The sequence below is a fragment of the Ylistrum balloti genome, unplaced genomic scaffold (genome assembly GCF_031769215.1).
Source record: "Ylistrum balloti isolate Yb309-2 unplaced genomic scaffold, AGI_CSIRO_Ybal_v1 Utg370182, whole genome shotgun sequence".
Taxonomy (NCBI): Eukaryota; Metazoa; Mollusca; class Bivalvia; order Pectinida; family Pectinidae; genus Ylistrum; species Ylistrum balloti.
In genome coordinates, this window is record NW_026782167.1 from 359,662 (window position 1) to 381,594 (window position 21,933).

The window sequence follows — 21,933 nt, forward strand, 5'->3', positions numbered from 1 at the left end:
GGTTTGATATAAAACTGTTTAAATCCACATAAATTGCCTTTTTATACCAACAAGCCTCAACAGTAGGTTTGGCAACGCATAAAATTCTAAATCACCAGCTATCAGATTCAGACCTTGGATGCAAATGATGACATCAACACAGATTGTGATTGGTTGATTTAGTTAGGTGTATGAGCTTAACCGTAAAACCGTATTACGGCTTATAAATATCATAGTCAGAACTGAAATCGAAAACAAAATACAATGGAACATTAAAACATATAATGTCATATATTTTTTTACAAATTTTGAAAACGTAAACACTTCTGATGTATTGCGGAATATTACAATATTTAAAAAGGAGATACGATACTGCATGACTAACAGTTCTCATGATGATAAAATGTTAAATAAACGCACTGAATTTATGAAAGAGTTTTCTTGCCAATTTTACTCTGCTTTTTCACTTGACCTAAAGCGAAACAAAGCCTACAGACAAAAACACAATATGGCGACAGGATAGTTCGTCACTGTGAAATTATAATATTATAGTATATCTAGTTTTACTTGGAATGTTTAACAAGGAATGGGATTGAATCATGCTATATCGTCCTCTTGTCTTAACCAACAGAAACACATGTTAGATATCCCTATCATCATGTACTGTATAGTACCACCCTAATAACACGTTTCAATATGGCCGCCAAATTATCTTTAATAGAACGTTTCCATGATTGGAGAAATGTTCACTTACACCCAAGATGTATACCATACTTTTCCTTTAGTAACATTTTACTTTGACGCTTGCATGGAAACAATCTCACCCGCATGGAATAGGACTGACTCGCAGTTTTTTTATCTACAACACATGTATCTTATATGTCTTTGAATATTTACACTATTTATCTGATGCTTTGGATAAGTTAAGTGTCAATATTATCTGATATAGCTTCAACACGAACGGTTACTACCTGAACCATTTGTTTCAAGCTCCCACTGGCCAATTATCATCCAAACCCAGGCAGACTTGGTGTCAGAATGGCGAGACTCTCCCGGGGCTTAATTACTGTAATAACATCTACCTTCATCGCCTTCACGTGCGGATTTTGTACCAGAGACACTAATACGTCGAGGTGAAGGTCAACAGAAAATTGTCCTTGTTTATAGTATTTGGTATTTATCTGTATCAAACCTGAAGTTTACACTGCCAATTTTAAAATCACGAATTTTACAGCAATAGATATATACATACAAGGTAAACAAATATAGAGATCATAGTCCTACATTCAGTCTAATCATTTTCTTTTAGTCCGTAAATATATATCGTGAGTTTGTTCCTGCACAGTCGTTAATAACTGTAAACTATCGACATGACCAATCGACTTCACACTAATTGCGTGTCCTTGGAATGTATGTCAATACTGTGCACGTGATTCTCACTGATTTTACTGTATTTGTTTGTATCTTATTTAGTAAGTAACATATGATATTCAAATTTTCCACGTGCATTTTCTTAAGTGCTGGTGAAAACATTAAAAATGTTGTAACATTCAGCCAATGGCAGAAAACATTACCCATTGATGGTTCTACTATTTCATCTCGTCTTGATATGCCTTTCAAATCCATCTAACATGTCATACATTATTATTTCCCAGTGTCACTAGATGATTTTTGTATTATACTTCAAACATATTGCATTTAACATTTAACAATAATCGAGGTTTCTTCAGTCATTCCATTGCCATTCATATCCGTTGATTTTATAGACCAAAATATCTCAATATTCTTTGAGTAATGCAAAATTGCTTTATATACAATTAATGTAATTGATGGTAAAATTTGAAACATTAATTAGAATGCTAGTGAACTTTGATTTTGAAGAAATCATGACTTTTATCTTACTTTTAAAATTTTTATCACACTCATACTTTGAGACAAAAGATCAAACACGAACTATGAAAATAGCGAATAAACGATATCACATCTAACAATTTTCAGTGTATAGAGATTGTCTTCAAACAACTGCATAACTATGTCACGTTTCACAATAAATCTGTCGTTCATATGCGAACGTCAAAAATACTCGTGACATGTAGCTTCGTTGGTTCGAACTCGGAGAGGCACCACCGATAATCACAGCCATTAAAACATCCGGGTTCTCCATTTTGCATTGTTTGTATCACGGTTGAGTAAGAATGCCCTCATGTCATATGGTATTAGAAGTAACAAGAAAGATCAAAACAAGTGCAAATAGGAGATGCTGGATATTTCCAATCAGCACTTCGCCCGATGATCGAACCCCTGAAAGACAAATATAAAATTTTATGTCAAGATTTAATTTTGTGACCAAAACTGAACACGAGGGAATCCTTCTATTTGATAGGACTATAGGAGTTTAAAGAAAGCCGTATTGTTAACACTGCATAATCTGAAGTCCTCCAGGGAAACCATTTGTTGTAATATCAAAGGCATTGCACCAATTGGCAGGATATTGGTTACGTTGAGGACTGTTAGGAAATAAAGTAACTTACAAACATCCGATCACATTGCATTGTGGAATGTGTTCCTAAAAGACGCGTTCGTTAAACGCAATGATCACTTAATAAACATTAAGAAAAAATACTTTAAAAGTATCCCGTAGATCACAATTTTTTTATTTACTTTTTTTTTATTCGAAATCATGAGATATTGATTTTCAATCTGAGTGAAATTTCTCCCGATTCCATAAGTCTTGTGTTACCAATGCAATTAATGGTGTCAATCATAATCATTGCAAACCTTGAGGACTGACGTAAATCACGAGAGTCTACCACCTGCATTCTCAAACAAAAAACAGACAATGTTAAACCTATCTATTGGATTTGTCTTACCATTCCATCTATAGACGTAGCTGAAACACTTCCGTTCGTCTGATCCGTCATGACACTGCAGGACACCATCACAACGCTGGTCTCCAGGCACACAGTGATGGCGACTGTCGCAGATAAATGACGTGTGGTTACAGGATGCCATGGTAAAATTGGCGGGAATAACTGTGAGAAGACGACAATATTTGTTTGTCATGTATTTAACCATTCCAATATCCATTACCATACATATACTCAAGATACGAGACAACTATCTTTAACTTGTGAGTAGCATGTTGGAAACAAACGGGATCACAACAATATGTCAAAATATTTTAGTGCAAACGGTGATGAGGATTTTTCACTGTCTGGTAAACAGTTTTGTTGTCGTTAACACAATGTCATGTTCAGACTCTGTAAAGATTGATATTGTAATGGCGTCTTAGCTCTACATGCATATATTCAGTGCTACGTTCTTTGAAAATTACGAAATTTATTGAATCATAGTGCAGTTCTCCATCTTGTTTTATTAATATTTTTTTTCTTTCGATCAATTTTGATTTTGCTCAGTTGTTGCCAAGGCCACAAAATCTAGGCTCTTTGCATCATTGATAAAACAGCTGTATGATGAATGTTTGGCTCAGTTGCATCTAACTCTAAATTTGTATTTAAAGGTGCTATTCACTTGCGTGTCTTTTTACAATATTGTTATTGCTAGACTAAAAAGTTACATCGAAATATCGGTTAATATTTGCTTTGGTTTGTGTTAAGCAGGTAGGATAAGAAGAGAGTTTTATTCGAAGTGAGAATAGTAGATAAAACAATTTAAATATATTTCCGAATTCTTTCCTATACCGATGTAATTTACCTATACATTTTCTATGTCGATGTAATTATCCCTGATATTTTCTATATCGATGTAATTAACCCTGATATTTTCTATCTCGATGTAACTCACCTGGACATGTTTGCATTCCACACTCTTTTCCTTCCCACTTGGCACCGTAACACATGTTTCCGCCGTGTTTTGGTTCTGGTTCATTGCACTGTCGTTCCCGCCTTTGTACCCCACCATTACACATGACTGGGCACGGCGTCCACTCCTGCCATATGCTCCAACGACCGTGTACTGGTCACATGACATATCAGTATTTAACATGATTACTGTGACATATGTTGACAAATATATGAAAAGATCTTTACAATAGCCTCAATTGGAACTGTGGAGATCATGTAGAGGCTTAAATTTCCTGTTGGATACCAAACAATGTGTTACCGCGAAGAGCAATGAAAATTACAACCTTACTTATTTTGTTCCACATTATATCAGCCACAGAAACTGGCATTCGATAGACATTTCTACATATTGTACTTTAATTTATATCTTTTTCTAGAACCTGGAAAGATTTTGTCAAAGCAGTTTTTAACCATTGTAAGCTCTGTAAATATCAGCTGATGTTAGATGTAATCAGTGATTTTCCTTACATTATCGTATCCAGAAATACAAACTAAATAAAATGTCCATGTTTGTCTTACCCGGACACTCGACAGCTGACCAACATTCTATGATGTCATAGAAGGGAAATTTGTCCTTCCGGTCCGGCTCTCGCCATTCCTTGTGTCGACTGGACGTCCCATAACCGCAGGTGACCGAACATTTTGACCATGATGACCACTCCCCCCAGCTACCTAGTAATCTCTGACTTTTAGCCTCTCCCACACAAAGTGACACTGAAATAGAAAATGCATTACATACATCGACAATATTTCAGTTGTATTTTTCTCGATTTATTCCAAAATTTCTTAGGAGGATCATATTCTTTGATAAGTTACATTCTAATGGACATTAAAATATTTGTTCCATCTCCGTCGTAGCTTCACATGTCGTTTGAATTCATCATAAAGTATAGCAAAGTTCCGGAGTGCAAATGTTTTAAAATTATTTTGAAGTCGTCAAGTATTAAATAAACTGGGTTAGGGCACAACATCAACACAAACCCCTAACACCTGCATCCCATTTATGGGCTCTACAGTACGTCACAAGGTACGACGTTTACACGTAAAGTGTTCTACAGTCAAGGAGGACGTATGTTATAGTATAGTTCATCGCCTTCGTGGTTGATCTCTACTTAACTTTCTGCATCATGATGGGATTACGACTGGTTCACCCATTGTCAGTATAAAGTGATTGGGTGGAATGCTTCTGTAGGCCTTTGACAGTTTATTTCAGTGTGGTAACAAAACTTCGGCTTCAGTTTCGCACAATCCAAGGCGGCTCAGATAAACCTATCGCAACCTCCCATGAACACCCACATTGAACACCCAAGCCGGGAATTCGTCTTGTGGTAACCCGGGCTGTATAAGTATGTCAGTCTTCTATATTCAATAAATGGATTTCAACTTTGGGTTCGTGTATTTAAGGATTTCATTGGATATAATTGAAACTTCTTTAGACATACCCATGTTTTTAATTAAATAAGTACAAACACTGACGATAAGATGAAGACAGTAATGGTCAAACACGATTTCTGGAAGAAAGTTTAATGTCATTTTCTCTGTTGACAGTGAGATTAGCAATTGATGCAATGAGCATGCACAAGACTGGAAGCTGTCAGATTCACTTATCAAAATATCGAAAAGAAATAATCAGTGTGCATGTCATAAACGACATCCGACGCATATCACAGCATGTCTGTATATTTTCGTCAATGGTGAATCTCCAAGACAGTTTTTAATCAATTGACTATCCTATTTTGGAATTTAGACTGATTGATTAAAATGCTTGCCATTCAATGCAAGTGCTACAGGACACTGTACCATCAAACACGTGTAGGAATTACTGACTAATCGATACAGATACATCGCTGATAAATGTACATCTTGCTAGCAGCCCATGATGTTCTTTAGCATACTGTAACAGATTGGTTTTTCAATGGTTCAAATCTGGTGATGGACAATTTTCTTTATTATGATTCTTATTTCTCTTTTTGTCGTCGTTTTATTTCAAGTTTGAAATTTGAAACCTGGCAATGACAATATTTTCTACAATATACTCAAAGATTCTGATAGATATAGGCCCATATGCAGGAGTATAGAGAGTCGTTTTGAGGTTGGGGTCACTGACTTGCCACACTTAAGACTCGGGACACAACCGGGCCAGCTTTATAATTGCAAGTAATGCCAATTTCCTGCAAAAACACAACCGGCTGACATGACACGAAACGAGTATAAAATTCTTTATTATATACCTTTGTAACTCAAACCTTTATTTGGAAATAGTGAAACAAACATATTTCCCCGCACTCTTCTTGACGGCAATTGTGATATGTGTCATTTGTCTGTATTATGACCTCATGACAATTTATAAGCATGTAAATACCAATTATAACGTCATAATATATAAGCCTTTGTACCATAGAAAACCTCTGGTATCATACATCAAATAGCAAGACAATCATATAATAATTTTAATTACGTAACACACTATTTCATTCGTGATAATGCATAAATGACATTAAAACAGACATTAAATAAGAACGAATTGTATTTCATTATACCGGTTTTATTCGCCAGTGTATATTTCCCAATACCATCTCACGAACTTATCTTACCACATGCAGGTTATTTTATCATTATTTTTCTGAGTAAACTTGCATGTTTACTTGTAAAGTGCCGCTATGTTTTATAAAAACGCTATGTTTTATAATAATACACGACAGAAATGGGAGACGAATTGCATGATAAATGATGCTGTATAAACGTATATGATGTGATAATTCCTGTTGATATTGAATTTTGCCATCTTTATGGCTCAACACCCATCATTAAATGTCCCCCTGGGTAATTGTGCTGAACCAGCCAACTGACTTTGCAGAGGATATTGTCCTGAAGACTTGACGAATTATAGTTTAATCCCTCTGTTATTTTCACAACAAAGACCGCATTTCTCAGACATGTACATTTTTACTATCAAGGGAAAGACTGTTCCATTCTTTTCAAAATAAACTGGTGTAATTTGACGGAAGAAAGAACACATGGGCGATGAAGCCCTAGTTTCGCCTTTGTTCATTTAGTTTCGTGGCTTTAAATACGGTTTACAAACAGAACTGGTTCGATAGGGAAAACTTTCCATTTTCTGTATGTCTATGTACAAAGCTGTCTATCAATGGCGACAAACACGGGTATGGGTATGTCAAACTGTGAACTAACTTTTAATTCCTAAAATTTCACATATTCGTTGCCCACAATGCTAATGCAATGCTTTGTCTTCCCTGATGATATGTACATATGATTTCCCTGTGATTTGCGAAATTTGACTAGTTGTGGTTCTGTTTGAAATGTGACATTACTTAAAGGTCACCGGCAACAATATTTTGCATTAAGAAACATACTAAACTTTGACATATGTATCCTGGGTAGTACCCAGAATCGATTTTCACCTCTCGATACGGTTGTTGTCAAGTGTGCTCGGCTACAGGGGAGTTTAGCTACCTGTCCAGGCTGCTGTTTTTTTTTTTTTTTTTGTAGCTTTCGGAAACCTTCGGTATTTCCCCCAGGCGTTAGCGAATGGTGTAAACATTCGATGTCTCTTATGATAAGGTAGTTTTATAGGATGGACATAGTGAAAAATCATAGATATTTATACGAATTTATTACAGACAACAACGGATATGAAAAAATACGGAATCTATCACAGCTGAGACAGCACTAAATAACGAATCAGTCGGTGAAGACCTCAGTATCTATCCAGCATGTTGACAGGTGCTGATGTCCCTTTCATATCAAACACTTTGACAGGTGTGTGTCCAGGGTCACCACCTGGTCTAAAGAGGAGTTATTTACCTCTTCATACAGTCTCGGCTTAACATACTTAGAGAGTCGATATTGTTCTATATCATCAACTTTATTGTAACTAATGTTTCATCTCAAAATTCAGACAATAGTGAAACACATCTTTTTCCACATAAACGTTTTCGTATTTGATTATTAAAGTATATTATAAAAAATATTATAGAAAAAGATACGACTCATCATCTTACTCGTTCAACTCAAACTGTTATGGTCTAATACCAAACACTACCTTTCAGTCGTTTTATGGTACTGGAAATGCTTATTTGATCAAATATTGCCAATTTAAGCCTGCATAAACACTACCAGCGAATATGTGTCAAGTGGCAATATTCACGTCACAAATTATCTGCCTTTGAGAATTCTTTGTTTTCAGAAAAAGATTAACTTCCTCGGATTTTTACATGTAGAAATAGCGCTACCTGGATATCGTGCAAAAGTCAGACCACTTTCTTGAGACATCATCTAACGAATGTTCACGACAAAATAACTTTTGTTTTACTTTCGGTGCTGGTGACCTTTGTTTTTAACTTATTCATTTTGATCGTTTTCACTAGTTAGATCAAATTTGTGAGTGAATTACGATTCTGTGGACATGCTAGGTTTTTTTCATCATTTTTTATTTGGGGGGGGTTCTGACATGTCTGACCACTGTATAGATATATAAGTATCTAATTCTTGCAGGAAAACATTAAGAAACAATTTGTTTATTTGTCTGCAATACAATTACATGCAGCCTGATACTTTTCCTGTTCATCATGTTCATTTTAAGTGTGATCGGCGAATCTGATTGAAAAATCAGCGCAAATATTCGTTCAACGTTGTTGACAAAATATATGCACTCCTGTACAAATAACATTTTACTAAGGTGTAGAAAAAATCGACAATATGATTGTGATTGTGAAAACTAGTGGAAAAATACTTAGGGATGTACGGTATTCATATCTATACTATACGCTAAAGAAGAACACATTCCGGTTGGCCTTTCAGTGCAAGCATTGCATATACCAGTCGGCAAGTAGTTACTGATTGAAAAAATATATGAAATTCAGATAATTTTTACCTAATCTGTGATTAAGAACCGCTTTGTAGTATGTTCCTTACTGTGTCTAAAGTAATTTCTAGTGCTAATAATTGTTATTGTTAATGCTCTCAGGTGATCCTTGGTAAAACAGATATGCTGTGTTGACGTTTTGTTGCTATACTATATCACAATGGCGCTTAAGTGTTTGTTTGATGGTGTAATAATCATTCTGTCGAAGTCACTTACGGCAAATTACCACTCTGTACCTAACATCGACACGTGGCTTTTCTAGCGGAAGTGTGATAAATTGCCTCCAAACTAATCCTGACAGACAAATAATAGTAGTTCAGCAGAAACTTCCAAACAAATAAAGAATCATCCATGTTTAAGACAGATGAGTCCCGACTATTCGGCAAAGGGTAGGCGTGACTGATGAACAATTTCTTTCTGCATTTAGGTGAATGTTCGATTATCTGGTATGTTGTTTGAAGTTCTGACAAATTAATACTTTATAGAAAAGCGGGGTGTGAGATAAAACACTTTTGATAATGAAATTGTGTCCTTTCTTTGATGAGTTGGTGAATTTCCAAAAAGTCATAGTTTTGTAGTTTTTGTTCTACGAAATATATAAAATACTTTCGAATTTTGTATCCTAGTAGATTTGCATTTCTCTATGCGCTGTAAGGAGGGCGTAAGATTTGTTCCCGTGGTACATTATCATAGGAGACTAAACATGGAATCTTTATGTTTCCTCCTTTTACTGAAGATCTTTCTTCCTAATGTTTTCCTTGGCTCTATTTTTGTCTTTAGTTTAGAGTCACTATGAAGAATGCTTTGGGTTATCTCCCAGACTCCCCGTCTTAAGAATTGGTAACATTTACTTCCTGCTTAACGTTCAGTGTCTTGTTATTGTAACTATGGTTTTCTCGTAGTCAGTATGATATGGCCAGGTGTGACGTCCTGTTAGGGGCCTTCCATTTCAGTATGATATGGCCAGGTGTGATGTCCTGTTAGAGGCCTTCCACTTCAGTATGATATGGCCAGGTGTGATGTCCTGTTAGGGGCCTTCGACTTCAGTATGATATGGCCAGGTGTGATGTCCTGTTAGGGGCCTTCGACTTCAGTATGATATGGCCAGGTGTGATGTCCTGTTAGGGGCCTTCGACTTCAGTATGATATGGCCAGGTGTGATGTCCTGTTAGAGGCCTTTCACTTCAGTATGATATGGCCAGGTGTGATGTCCTGTTAGGGGCCTTCGACTTCAGTATGATATGGCCAGGTGTGATGTCCTGTTAGAGGCCTTCGACTTCAGTATGATATGGCCAGGTGTGATGTCCTGTTAGGGGCCTTCGACTTCAGTATGATATGGCCAGGTATGATGTCCTGTTAGAGGCCTTCGACTTCAGTATGATAGCACTAAAAGATTGTACAAAAGACATGCAAACACCTTTCAATGCGAATATTATTAGGGATACAGTAAAGCCAAACAATAAAACATTCATATATCTTATGTTATTAGAATACGTCAAGTACATATGTATATTCTGACCGTGACACCATTCGAATGAATTAAAATGTTGCATGCAGATTAAGTCAAACCTCGGGGACTTGCAGATTACGTTAAACTTCAAGGACTAAAAGTCCATCAGCAGTGTCTACCACCTACAATTTTGAAGTTTATACAAAAGATGCACAAGTGAAAAGCACCCATTAAGTGTTAACCTAGTGTTGTATATGATGGTATCATTACATTACCAAACAACATTATCACTTAAGATCTTCTTGCAGTTCTCACGTGACAATGTCACGTGTCATGGTTCGCTTATAGAGACGTCGGTGTTATCACAGAAAAAAAACATGCAAGATTTGATAAAACATACGTCTATGGAAAATCATCCTAACATTAAACTTCAAAACCGATTATTCATAAACTTCAAGTGAAATCCAATGAGAAAGTTCATATATAGTCATAATAAGGTATACAATGAAATAATCTCAGAATCATGTCAATATCAAACGGAGAAGAAATCTTTAAGAAATAATTTTCTATCCAAGTAAATATTAGTCTTTTGTTAATGCAAATCATCAGTGCATATTTAGGTCTTTGTATGTATATGTATTGATAAAAAGAAATCCTTTGAAATCGAAATCTATTACAATTTTGTGATTTTAATTAGGAAGATTCTTGTATAAATCAGCATTCGTCTCATCGTTGTCTTTCCTTTATCATGTAATATTCAGTATTATATGTCTAATTAGATGACCAAGCCCTTTCGTATTTGTAATGCGATTGACCTAATCACAGCGGAGAACATACGTTAAGGGTCATTAAATTAATTATGAAAGACAACACATTTCTCCCTCTAGTGTTGACCGGTGTCACAAGAGGACTAGTTACAGCTAAGATAATTGGGGGAAACGTGCGAGAGGGAAGCAACCACAGTGTAATCACTTGATATTTGTTCGATTCTCTCGACTTTTCTTTTTTCGGGGGCTGGATTGTTGGTTTTGGTATATAGCCCAGATTATTACATCATCAAATCGACCTACGTCCGTAAACAATTATTTTCATCTTTTTTCCTACGAAATTCTGGATGGATCTGTTTTAAATTTCATAGTAAGGTTTCCTTGGTCCCTATTTGTGCAATTATCCTTTTGGTACCGATAAAAATAAAAGGACGAAAGATGACCACTTTGGATTTCAGAGGCGATTTCAAACTTCATACAATTAAGATCAAGAGCTGAGGAATGGATAAAATGGAAGAAAACGATCCAACTTTAACAGAACAAATAAACACTTAACAATGTTAGGCGCAAAGATCGGATCCCTCATGCCGTTAACAATAACATTATATCAGATCAGTATAAATTGTTGACAGCAAAACGTTAGTCTCAGTATTGAATTCGTCAGATCACAGTAACTATAGTGAATTTTTCGCCTGTGATACTGAAATTAAATAAATTTACTGTATGTTAAGTTAACCATACATGTTATCGATGTCACGACTTTTGCGGAGGCTGCAAACGCCGAAATCGATCCCGATTGTCTCAAAAAAATCTTATCGGAGCACGATGCACATCCAGACCTGATAGGACAATGGCTATCATTACAGGCTTTCCTACCGCTTTCAAAACAAAAGCCCTGGCGAATCTATAGAAAACCATTCAAGATTCCGATCGGGACATTTCTGAGCCACACTATGGTCTGTTTATTGATACGAGACCGAAGGCTTGCTTTCATACTTAAAATGTCAAAAGGATGTTCCGTTCCTATATTTCCAGATTTATATCTATTACAAGTGTTGCAGAAAATGTTTGAGTGTTCTTATGTAAATAAAAATTTCATTTTAAGATTGACCTCTTTTGTAATATTTCTGTCTATTGATACTTTTAATGCACTCCTTCGAAAAAATAAATTTTGGCTCCTCATCAATGTGAAATAGAAAAAAATAAATACTCATCAATGTGAAATATTCCCGGAACGGAAAAATAAATACCCGTATCGCGCGCTTACATCCGGGCCAACAATATGACATAACTTGTTTCGCAATTGTTGTAAAATAAATAAAGTTTATATTTAAATACCCGTATGGCTGGCAATATTACTAATGAGACAGGACACCAAAGCAAGACCGCAAGAAGCCAAACATGTTTGTCTGTGTTGATATAGACCAGAAATAATCCCAGAAAATGAGTAAAAGTCGTTGTAGTATGTTTGAAAATTTGGCATCAATTATTTGCTACCTCTTCTTACTGGTCAACATTCTGTGAATCAGGAGATGTAGGTAGCATGTACAAGTAGCGCTTCGGTCCTCCAACTTGATGTGAATATTTCAAATATGCTGCTTTGTAACTATTTTCAGATTCAGTTTGATCCCAAACGTGCAAAGTTGCCCTTGTATTACCTGATGTGTCACTCCTACGTAATTACGTTCTCTGTGGATGAGAGATTTGAGGAGAAATGAATGAGACCGTCTAATCAATGCAAGACCAATCATTCTTTTGTATACAACATACAGGGATTCTTGACCTTTCCTAAAACGTTCCGAGCATGTATAATTCAACATCCTTTTATCAGATACGGTTAAGAGTTCTACCTGTTTCCGTGCAGTTTGCATGCTTAGGGCTAATATACATATTCATAAACACTCGACATACGAACAAACACAGAAAATCGGTATGAATTCAAAGGGAAAATGGGAAATATCTGACGAAATATTTAATCTTTTTTGAAACTGTAGAATTTTGTTTATAACATGGCTTAGGTACAAATATTCACGAAAACATTTTTATTAGTCTCATACAAAATTTAAACTTATCTGTGACGCCACAATGGAAGCAATGATAACATTCAGCAAATCACTACTCCGCTATGTCATGTTACACGTGTACAATAGCAAAATTTATGTGATGGTAGCAAGGTTAGTTATGTGATGTTATATAGTAAATGGACATAGAACTCCAAAAAAAAAAAAAAAACGATAAAAAAACTTAACTATTTGATGACACTGAACGTTGCATTAAACAAATGCGCTTCTGCTGGATAATCTTGAGTTTGTATGTTTTTATCACTGATACACGCGGTTCTTAAGTTTTCAGTTAATACATTTTCAAACTTCCAACCAGAATAAAATACATCAACGATACGATCGGGCCCGAAGCATTGACTAAATATATGTATTTGATTACACAAAGATAACAGATATTAGCAGAGTATGCCAGGCCTGGTAATTTATTGTCATATAAGGTATATATAAGGATGGTGTTAATTCTAAAGGGACCTAAGGGTGCCATATCGATATTGAGATAGAGGTTATATATAACATATGTATCAAGAGCATCCTTCTACATCTACCAAAGGTTAACATGTATGTAGATTCCCTTACATAATGATTCATTAAGCATGGTCTTCTGTGAGGGTGGATAATCTCTGGTAACGAATAGTAACAACGTGTATATTAACTGATCACAGACGCAACATAAGAATATCGACGTGTGTTTAAAACATGAATTCAAGCTCAAAATTGATTAAACTGATTTGTAAGTTAATTTACAAATATAAGCAGCGCGTCTTTCACTACAAATAGAATAAGATGTTATGCAAACAAATCATTAATTTAAATGTATCATACATATGGTTTGTTCCTCTGGGCCTCGATGTGACTACATATTCAAATATTGTAACAACTTTGCTGAGAAGTTGCACAATTATCCAATAAATGTCGTTATAAAAACGCTAATATTTCCGGAATCCCTTGTCTTCTCCTTGCTCTTTTCAAGACTTGAATTTGAGTTTAGATAAGATATCTTTCAAAACAAATTTGATAGAACTGTACATAGAAAGTGATATCACAGCACCTTGTTAGTGATCTAACACCTCCTAGAAAGTGATATCACAGCACCTTGTTAGTGATCTAACACCTCCTAGAAAGTGATATCACAGCACCTTGTTAGTGATCTAACACCTCCTAGAAAGTGATATCACAGCACCTTGTTAGTGATCTAACACCTCCTAGAAAGTGATATCACACCCCCAAAAAAATTATATCACATCCCCTCTCAATTTTGTTTTGTATTTTGCCGTTTCCGCTTATCGCTGTCTGATTCTAACATCAAATCTTGTTTGCTTGGTAGAAATGCGTTTTTAATTTTTTGATGAAAAATAATTTCCGGATGGTGCCGTTTCCATATTGGTTTCCCTATTAGTGATACACCTGCAGCTGTCGACAGCGAATGTTAATAGCAAAGCAATGGCGTATAGAACTAATGACGGCGAGACAATTTTTTAAACGAACTTGCGACAAGAATTGCGGAATTGGAAGAGTTAAAGAAAAAAATTGGCAAAAACACTATCTTATGACTATTTTAAGATCACAATCCCTAATTAGCCCTCGAGTCCTGATATCAACCATCGGTCCTTCGGCCCTGTGGCAAAACATGAATATTGTTGGAGCGAAAGGAACTTTTCACTGTACACAAGATAAATTCTATTTGAATTATCTGTTGAAAATGAAAGTATGGAGTATGATTAAACGTCGGTCTATACGCAGGCATGTTTCAGGATTGTCATAACAAAAGGTCTACAAAATCCCCTGCCAAAATAAATCAACAAGTTTTCAAAACAAATCGCAACGTGGTGTGTATAATGGTCATTTGTATTGTAGGTTTATTCTAATGGAACCCACAGCAGTGTGATATTGCCTTAATCATTCTAGAATCACAATATAGGATTATGTTATTTAGTTTTGTCTCTGTGCTGTGATTTATATTATTCCTAAGAATATTTAACAACAGGAGACAGGAAAACTCGTGCTTACAATCAATAAAGTGTTGGCGATATGAACAAAGGTAAAGCAGAACGCTTGGAATAGTACAAGTATATACACATAATACATACTGATAGTGCACATTTATTGCTGGTAACTTAAACCTAAGTATGTCAGATACAAATTAACGGATTTACACAGCTCTTTAATCTGCTATTATTGACAAGTTTACGAAACCTGAAGCTATGGTAATTTATTCACATATATTTAAGCTTGATGTTACGAAAGGATTGTGCAGAATACATACACGTGAACCGCCCCCTTCAATACAAATTTAGGGTTAGATACAGCAGAGTCAAACGATTAATCAATTTCATGATACAGCTGTTTCGTCCTTCTAGGACTGGTCGGTGATGCGAAGGCTCCATTTTTCAAACCCAGGGGGCGATAAAAAAAGCAAAAGTGATTGAAAGAAATGTTAACATTTATACGGGTAGGTGCACTACACCCACATCTTAATAAATGTCGTAATTTTCGTGAAAAGTAGATTTTCCAATACAAGATCAGTGAAGACAGAAATGCGATGTGGTTTCGATAATTAAATTGCTGTTTCGACATGACTTATCGTGAAATACCTTTTATTGCAATTTCAGTTCAGTGGACTGATTGTTAACTGTGAAAACATTTCTAAAGTAAACGTTATTACTTCTTTGAATGAACGAAAATCTGGATTACTGATTTATCAAGATGCTACGGATCTTTCACAAATGATGACAAGACTTTACAGTATCAGGAAGGAAACACAGGAAAAATAACGGAATCGCCAAAACATTACCTCATTCTGCCTTTTCGTATTTTTCATGAAAAAAGTAAATAGGAAACACTCATTCAATTACCTGTCAAGATGCATATGAACAAAAAATGCGTCAATTGTGTTTGTAGGTGCAGTAATTAAAACTAGTGGCATTCCGGAGTAAATTAATCGCTTCAAGACATTAAACTGCATTTTACGACAATTCATGTTGTAATTGCTATCGAGGAAAGCGTTAACTATATTACATTTGCTCTGTATATTGTGTGGTCTGTCGACTCACGGTTATTTATATGTACCATATCAATACAGTTATATCTGCAACTAACAAAGAGATGAAGTATCCATGTTTAATACAATACTGGTAAAGATAGTTTGATATCCACGTTGTAATTGGTATGTCTAGGCTTCGTACAATAACAACAAATCATCTACAGACTAAAATAATTGAGTTTCACACACGATACATGGTAGACATTGCTCAACACATGAAGTTGATATTCGATAGATAAATGTAGTTTCTACAGGGCCACTTTTCACATCACCATATATAACAGCATTGATACCTTAAAGGAAGTGTACACAAAAGAAACCGATAATAACCCGAAAAGCTACTTGCCTAATGTTTAAAGCACTATCGGTTCGTTCTCGATTGTATAGTGCTACCCATGGCACTTGTTCCTGTGTTGGCATCAGAGTAATGGAGATGAAGGCTCAATCAATTTACATGTGTTTGAAATATGTCGAAATACTAAATAATATCTTATAAACCCTTCAAACAAATAACAACATGTTAATAGATTGAAAATCAAAATCAATTTTGGTGAAACAAATTCGAAATACGAATTTTTTTCACGGAAACCAGAATGAGTAGATCGACTACATTTGCTACTTAAATCTTAATCTTTATGTAATCAATTGAAATCTTTGTCATGCTGAAGAGTCAAAAGTGCTCATCTGTGCTTGTTTCCAGGGGCGTTATATTTCCTAGTTTACTGTCATATCGGGGGCGTTATATTTCCTAGTTTACTGTCATAGCGGGGGCGTTATATTTCCTAGTTTACTGTCATATCGGGGGCGTTATATTTCCTAGTTTACTGTCATATCGGGGGCGTTATATTTCCTAGTTTACTGTCATATCGGGGGCGTTATATTTCCTAGTTTACTGTCATATCGGGGGCGTTATATTTCCTAGTTTACTGTCATAGCGGGGGCGTTATATTTCCTAGTTTACTGTCATAGCGGGGGCGTTATATTTCCTAGTTTACTGTCATATCGGGGGCGTTATATTTCCTAGTTTACTGTCATAGCGGGGGCGTTATATTTCCTAGTTTACTGTCATAGCGGGGGCGTTATATTTCCTAGTTTACTGTCATAGCGGGGGCGTTATATTTCCTAGTTTACTGTCATAGCGGGGGCGTTATATTTCCTAGTTTACTGGCATAGCGGGGGCGTTATATTTCCTAGTTTACTGTCATAGCGGGGGCGTTATATTTCCTAGCTTACTGTCATAGCGGGGGCGTTATATTTCCTAGTTTACTGTCATATCGGGGGCGTTATATTTTCTAGTTTACTGTCATAGCGGGGCCGTTATATTTTCTAGTTTAACAATCATTAACCTCTCAGGAGCAGGAAAGCAATATGCCTGCGACTAATTGTGACGAACCGTTACAGGTCGGGATTGGTTTCTGCAGTGAGTTAAGGGGTATCGGAGAGTATGCTTTACTGCATTCCACTGCATGATCGCAGAAGGCAACAAAAAGTGGCCCCCTGTAGAATCGGAGTTTTCCTACCGTGTCTTCTATAAAAGAGACATTGAAGAGATATATAAACTTGCAGCGTCCTTTTATGGCCCTGGGTGTTACAAGGATGCAAACATTGTTAAAATGAAAACACACTTTAAGACAAAACTATATATTTAGTTTTAAAATGAATGTCATTTGTGATTTTAAACGATATGAGAGGATGTAAAATGCAGAAAATCTTTTCCCCTTTTTTGTCTTTTTTGTTTCTTTGAACTTTCGGTGAGTTTTACAAAATTTGTCTTATACTGAAAGAGTGGTTATCTAACCCAAAGCCTGAAGCAAACGTAAGGTATCTTGGAATGGACTGGTGTTATATTATCCGATGATTTATTTTTAGTTTCTATTTGTCGCGATTTATTCCATGCTGGCATAAAAAATAAATTCCCTCAACAATAAAAAAAACTTTGTATATGATGATGATGTTTTAACCCTAAACTGTGAGGTTTCCAGTAGGGTAGGAATAACAACTATCACTAGGTTAGTGTAATTCGTTCACTGTTTTTTTAGGTACAGATACTTTCCAGTAATTAATTGTTTAATCACCTATGCTCAGAAGTGAGATGTAATGAAAAAGTGCTATTGTGATTTTATACCGAATGAGTTCCTCTTTACATTTCCCCTATTGGTTTTGAAAATATCACGCTTGATAAAGACAATCTCTAGTTGTCTTATAATCAGCCTATCAACCAGTCATACAGCATAAAAAACGTGTGTGTTTTAGTAGATTAATAGCTAACACCTGTCTGATGTAATCACGTGTACGTCATTTAGTTTATATATCACACCTGTCTGATGTAATCACGTGTACGTCATTTAGTTTATATATCACACCTGTCTGATGTAATCACGTATACGTCATTTAGTTTATATATCACACCTGTATGATGTAAGCAATGCACGTTATTTATTAAAGTTATTAAACACAATTGTATAAACTTACCTTGATAAAAGAAAGAAAGTAATTCCAAAATAATGAAAGAATTCATCCTTTGAGGCACATATTAAAAGCATTCCCTATTATGGCAAAAATGAGTTTCCTTTTGTTTTGTTCTGTTTCGGAATTTTCGTTTCATACGCCATTCTCTTTTCCACTAATGTTTTTCCTCTGTTAAGTAATCCCGGTATTACATATTCCCACTAGATGGCGTTCGATAAGACCGTCATACTTAGTCAATTCAGTACATAGTCTCTCCTCAGTCCCTTTTAAAGGTATTTTCCTGTGTGTCTTGAGTGCGTTCGATACGATCGCTTCATGTAGCAAACCTCTCGTAGCCAGATGTCTCGAGTTAAATATACGGTACAAAAGATCTTTAACCTAGTCAATCAGTCAATGGAATCAGGAGATATCGAATGTCTGGCTATTGTTCCGAAATGAAAACACACCGCCCCGTTCGACCCTGTCTTATAATATCTTGAAACATTTCATGATAATAACATTTACATTGATCGTTTGATAACGTGTCGGTGGTATGCGCTGCAGAAGTACACATATTCAAACATGGATTTTAATTGTAATGGATTAAATATTGTTCATGTCATTAATACGTGGGATTGGTTTACATGATAAGTAGTAGACAGATGTTTGAGACGGCGACCTGATAGTATAAAGACAAACGATGTCGGTCTCAGTTACCAACAATACACATGTATGACGTCTAAACTTACCACGTAAATACCTGTCGGGTTGAATGACAATAACGATGGTGAGAACATCGAGCGAGAAGCGTTCTATATATCATATATACTTTTCTAAGTGAATCTCTTAACAATAAACTTGACAGACAATCCCCAGTGCTAAAACGATCGATCTGCATTTTAACAGTTATGATAGGGTAACTCTTATTGTTTATTGTAGGTTTGTGCGAATAACCACAGAATCGCTGCCAGCTTAAGAACTGTTTTAAGGCAAACCTTTGATATCAGATAACAGCAAAACCTTTTATATATATATATATATATTCATACTTTGAATCTGCCTCAAAAGCAACCTGTCTTTAACGATAACCTGTCTATAACGATAACGTATCTATAACGATAACATGTCTATAACGATAACCTGTCTATAACGATGACGTGTCTATAACGATAACCTGTCTATAACGATAACGTGTCTATAACGATAACGTGTCTATAACGATAACCTGTCTATAACGATAACGTATCTATAACGATAACCTGTCTATAACGACAACGTGTCTATAACGATAACCTGTCTATAACGATAACCTGTCTATAAAGAATATCCAATACCATGTCTCAATACAGTAAATATTTAACATTATAGCAAATTGTCTAATCAGACAACCTCTATACTGCGACCTTAAGCTACAGGTAACACTCCAATCCAACAATGAAAAGATCATCTGAGTGAAATATGAAAATATATGGGTGAAAATCACAGGCTATGTTTCTTCTTTCCTAATTCTGTAAGTTTGGAACATCAGGTAGCATGAAAATCATAAAATCGCATAATAAAAAATGCATAAATTCCGCAATTTTCTTTCTTATTTTTTCTTTTCGTTATACTTACGAAATAACTTGTCCATAGTTCAGTAAAGTTTTACATATTTGACATCGATATCCGACAAGGTAATTCGATGCGTACTAGTAACCCACTAAAAAGTATTTTATGATTTTACAGTAAGGAGTAGCGTTGATGAGATTTTGCTGTAACGTGCAACTTTTGTTTATTAAAGAATTGTTGTGATTACCTCAAAGATATATACAGTACAGTGCACAAGTTATATTGGTGCAGTTTAAAATGGCCGTACGCAGTCAAGTTTTATACATAACCATATTTATAACGTTTTCTTACATTTCACAAGTCCAGTAGTATTTTTGCAAGCACCATGAATCGTATGAAAATTGTTCATTGTTTAATCTTTATTCATTTAATAAGATCCTCATTATTCTCTTTCTCACAAATAAAATATAGTGTATGTATTGCTCAAATGATCTAAACGTCTTTGACGAATATGTCAATGATAAATACTCAAAACTTACCACAAGACAGATACCCTTTATGACGAAGGGCTATTGGATGATACATCAAATAATCGTGAGCATGCTTGACAGTACCGTTGTACACCTTGTGCTCGTTTGAGGACGTGAAATTATCGCCTTCTAGAATGACCAAGGTTTTCATTGCGGGGGTTTGCGATGAAACAGTAAACGTTTCGTCGTCCGGAATACCTGGTCTTATTCTCCCTCCTACTTTTTAATTGGTCTTCCGGTAAATATTTCGTCTGTTCATATTTTGCACTAGTTTTAATTTGGCTTTGAATTAAGAATCTGATGACCTGTCGACATGTTTTGTTTCGAATATATTGGTAGACCTATCGATATAAAACATTATGAAGTTGTCTGTTTCAGAGAGAATTAACCAAAATCAGGGGCAGACGACCAGCAGCTATGTAGATGTAATGGATTTCCTTCTGGCCTGTATCCTCGGTATGATATGTAAATGTAATGGACTTCTTTCTGGCCTGTATCTTCGGTATGATATGTAGATGTAATAGATTTCCTTCTGGCCTGTATCCTCGGTATGAGATGTAGATGTAATAAATTTCCTTCTGGCCTATATCCTCGGTATGGTATGTAAATATAATGGACTTTCTTCTGGCCTGTATCCTCGGTATGATATGTAGATGTAATAGATTTCCTTCTGGCCTGTATCCTCGGTATGGTATGTAAATGAAATGGACATCCTTCTGGCCTGTATCCTCGGTATGGTATGTAAATGTAATGGACTTCCTTCTGACCTGTATCCTCGGTATTATATGTAAATGTAATGGACTTCCTTCTGGCCTGTATCCTTGGTATGGTATGTAAATGTAATGGACTTCCTTCTGGCCTGTATCCTTGGTATGATATGTACATGTAATAGATTTCCTTCTGGCCTGCATCCTCGGTATGATATGTACATGTAATAGATTTCCTTTTGGCCTGCATCCTCGGTATGGTATGTAAAAGTAATGGAAATCCTTCTGGCCTGTATCCTCGGTATGGTATGTAAATGTATTGGAATTCCTTCTCGCCTGTATCCTCGGTATGATATGTAAATGTAATGGAATTCCTTCTGGCCTGTATCCTCGGTATGATATGTAAATGTAATGGACTTCCTTCTGGCCTGTATCCTCGGTATGATATGTAAATGTAATGGACATCCTTCTGGTCTGTATCCTCGGTATGGTATGTAAATGTAATAGATTTCCTTCTGGCCTGTATCCTCGGTATGATATGTAAATGTAATGGACATCCTTCTGGCCTGTATCCTCGGTATGATATGTAAATGTAATGGAATTCCTTCTGGCCTGTATCCTCGGTATGATATGTAAATGTAATGGACTTCCTT

General features: G+C 35.7%; 1 protein-coding gene across 1 annotated transcript; it reads right to left on the reverse strand.

Moving 5' to 3' along the window:
• Positions 1–2,185: 2,185 nt before the first annotated feature.
• On the reverse strand, positions 2,186–20,724 carry LOC132551164 (thrombospondin-1-like). The gene is made up of 6 exons (XM_060215273.1): positions 20,583–20,724; positions 8,516–8,536; positions 4,362–4,556; positions 3,784–3,954; positions 2,850–3,011; positions 2,186–2,280 (listed from the first exon to the last, which is right to left on the reverse strand). Exons 1-6 carry the CDS (start codon positions 20,722–20,724, stop codon positions 2,186–2,188), a joined length of 786 nt encoding a protein of 261 aa, XP_060071256.1.
• Positions 20,725–21,933: the final 1,209 nt, after the last annotated feature.

Excerpts from the sequence above, each read along its gene's own strand:
- LOC132551164 (XM_060215273.1), bottom strand. The coding sequence starts at position 20,724 with ATGAAAACCTTGGTCATTCTAGAAGGCGATAATTTCACGTCCTCAAAC. Across the intron at positions 8,537-20,582 it reads TAAAGGGTATCTGTCTTGTG|TAAAATGTTATTTGTACAGG; the intron begins GTAAGTTTTGAG and ends TCTACACCTTAG. Across the intron at positions 3,955-4,361 it reads GTCAGCTGTCGAGTGTCCGG|TACACGGTCGTTGGAGCATA; the intron begins GTAAGACAAACA and ends TCATGTGACCAG.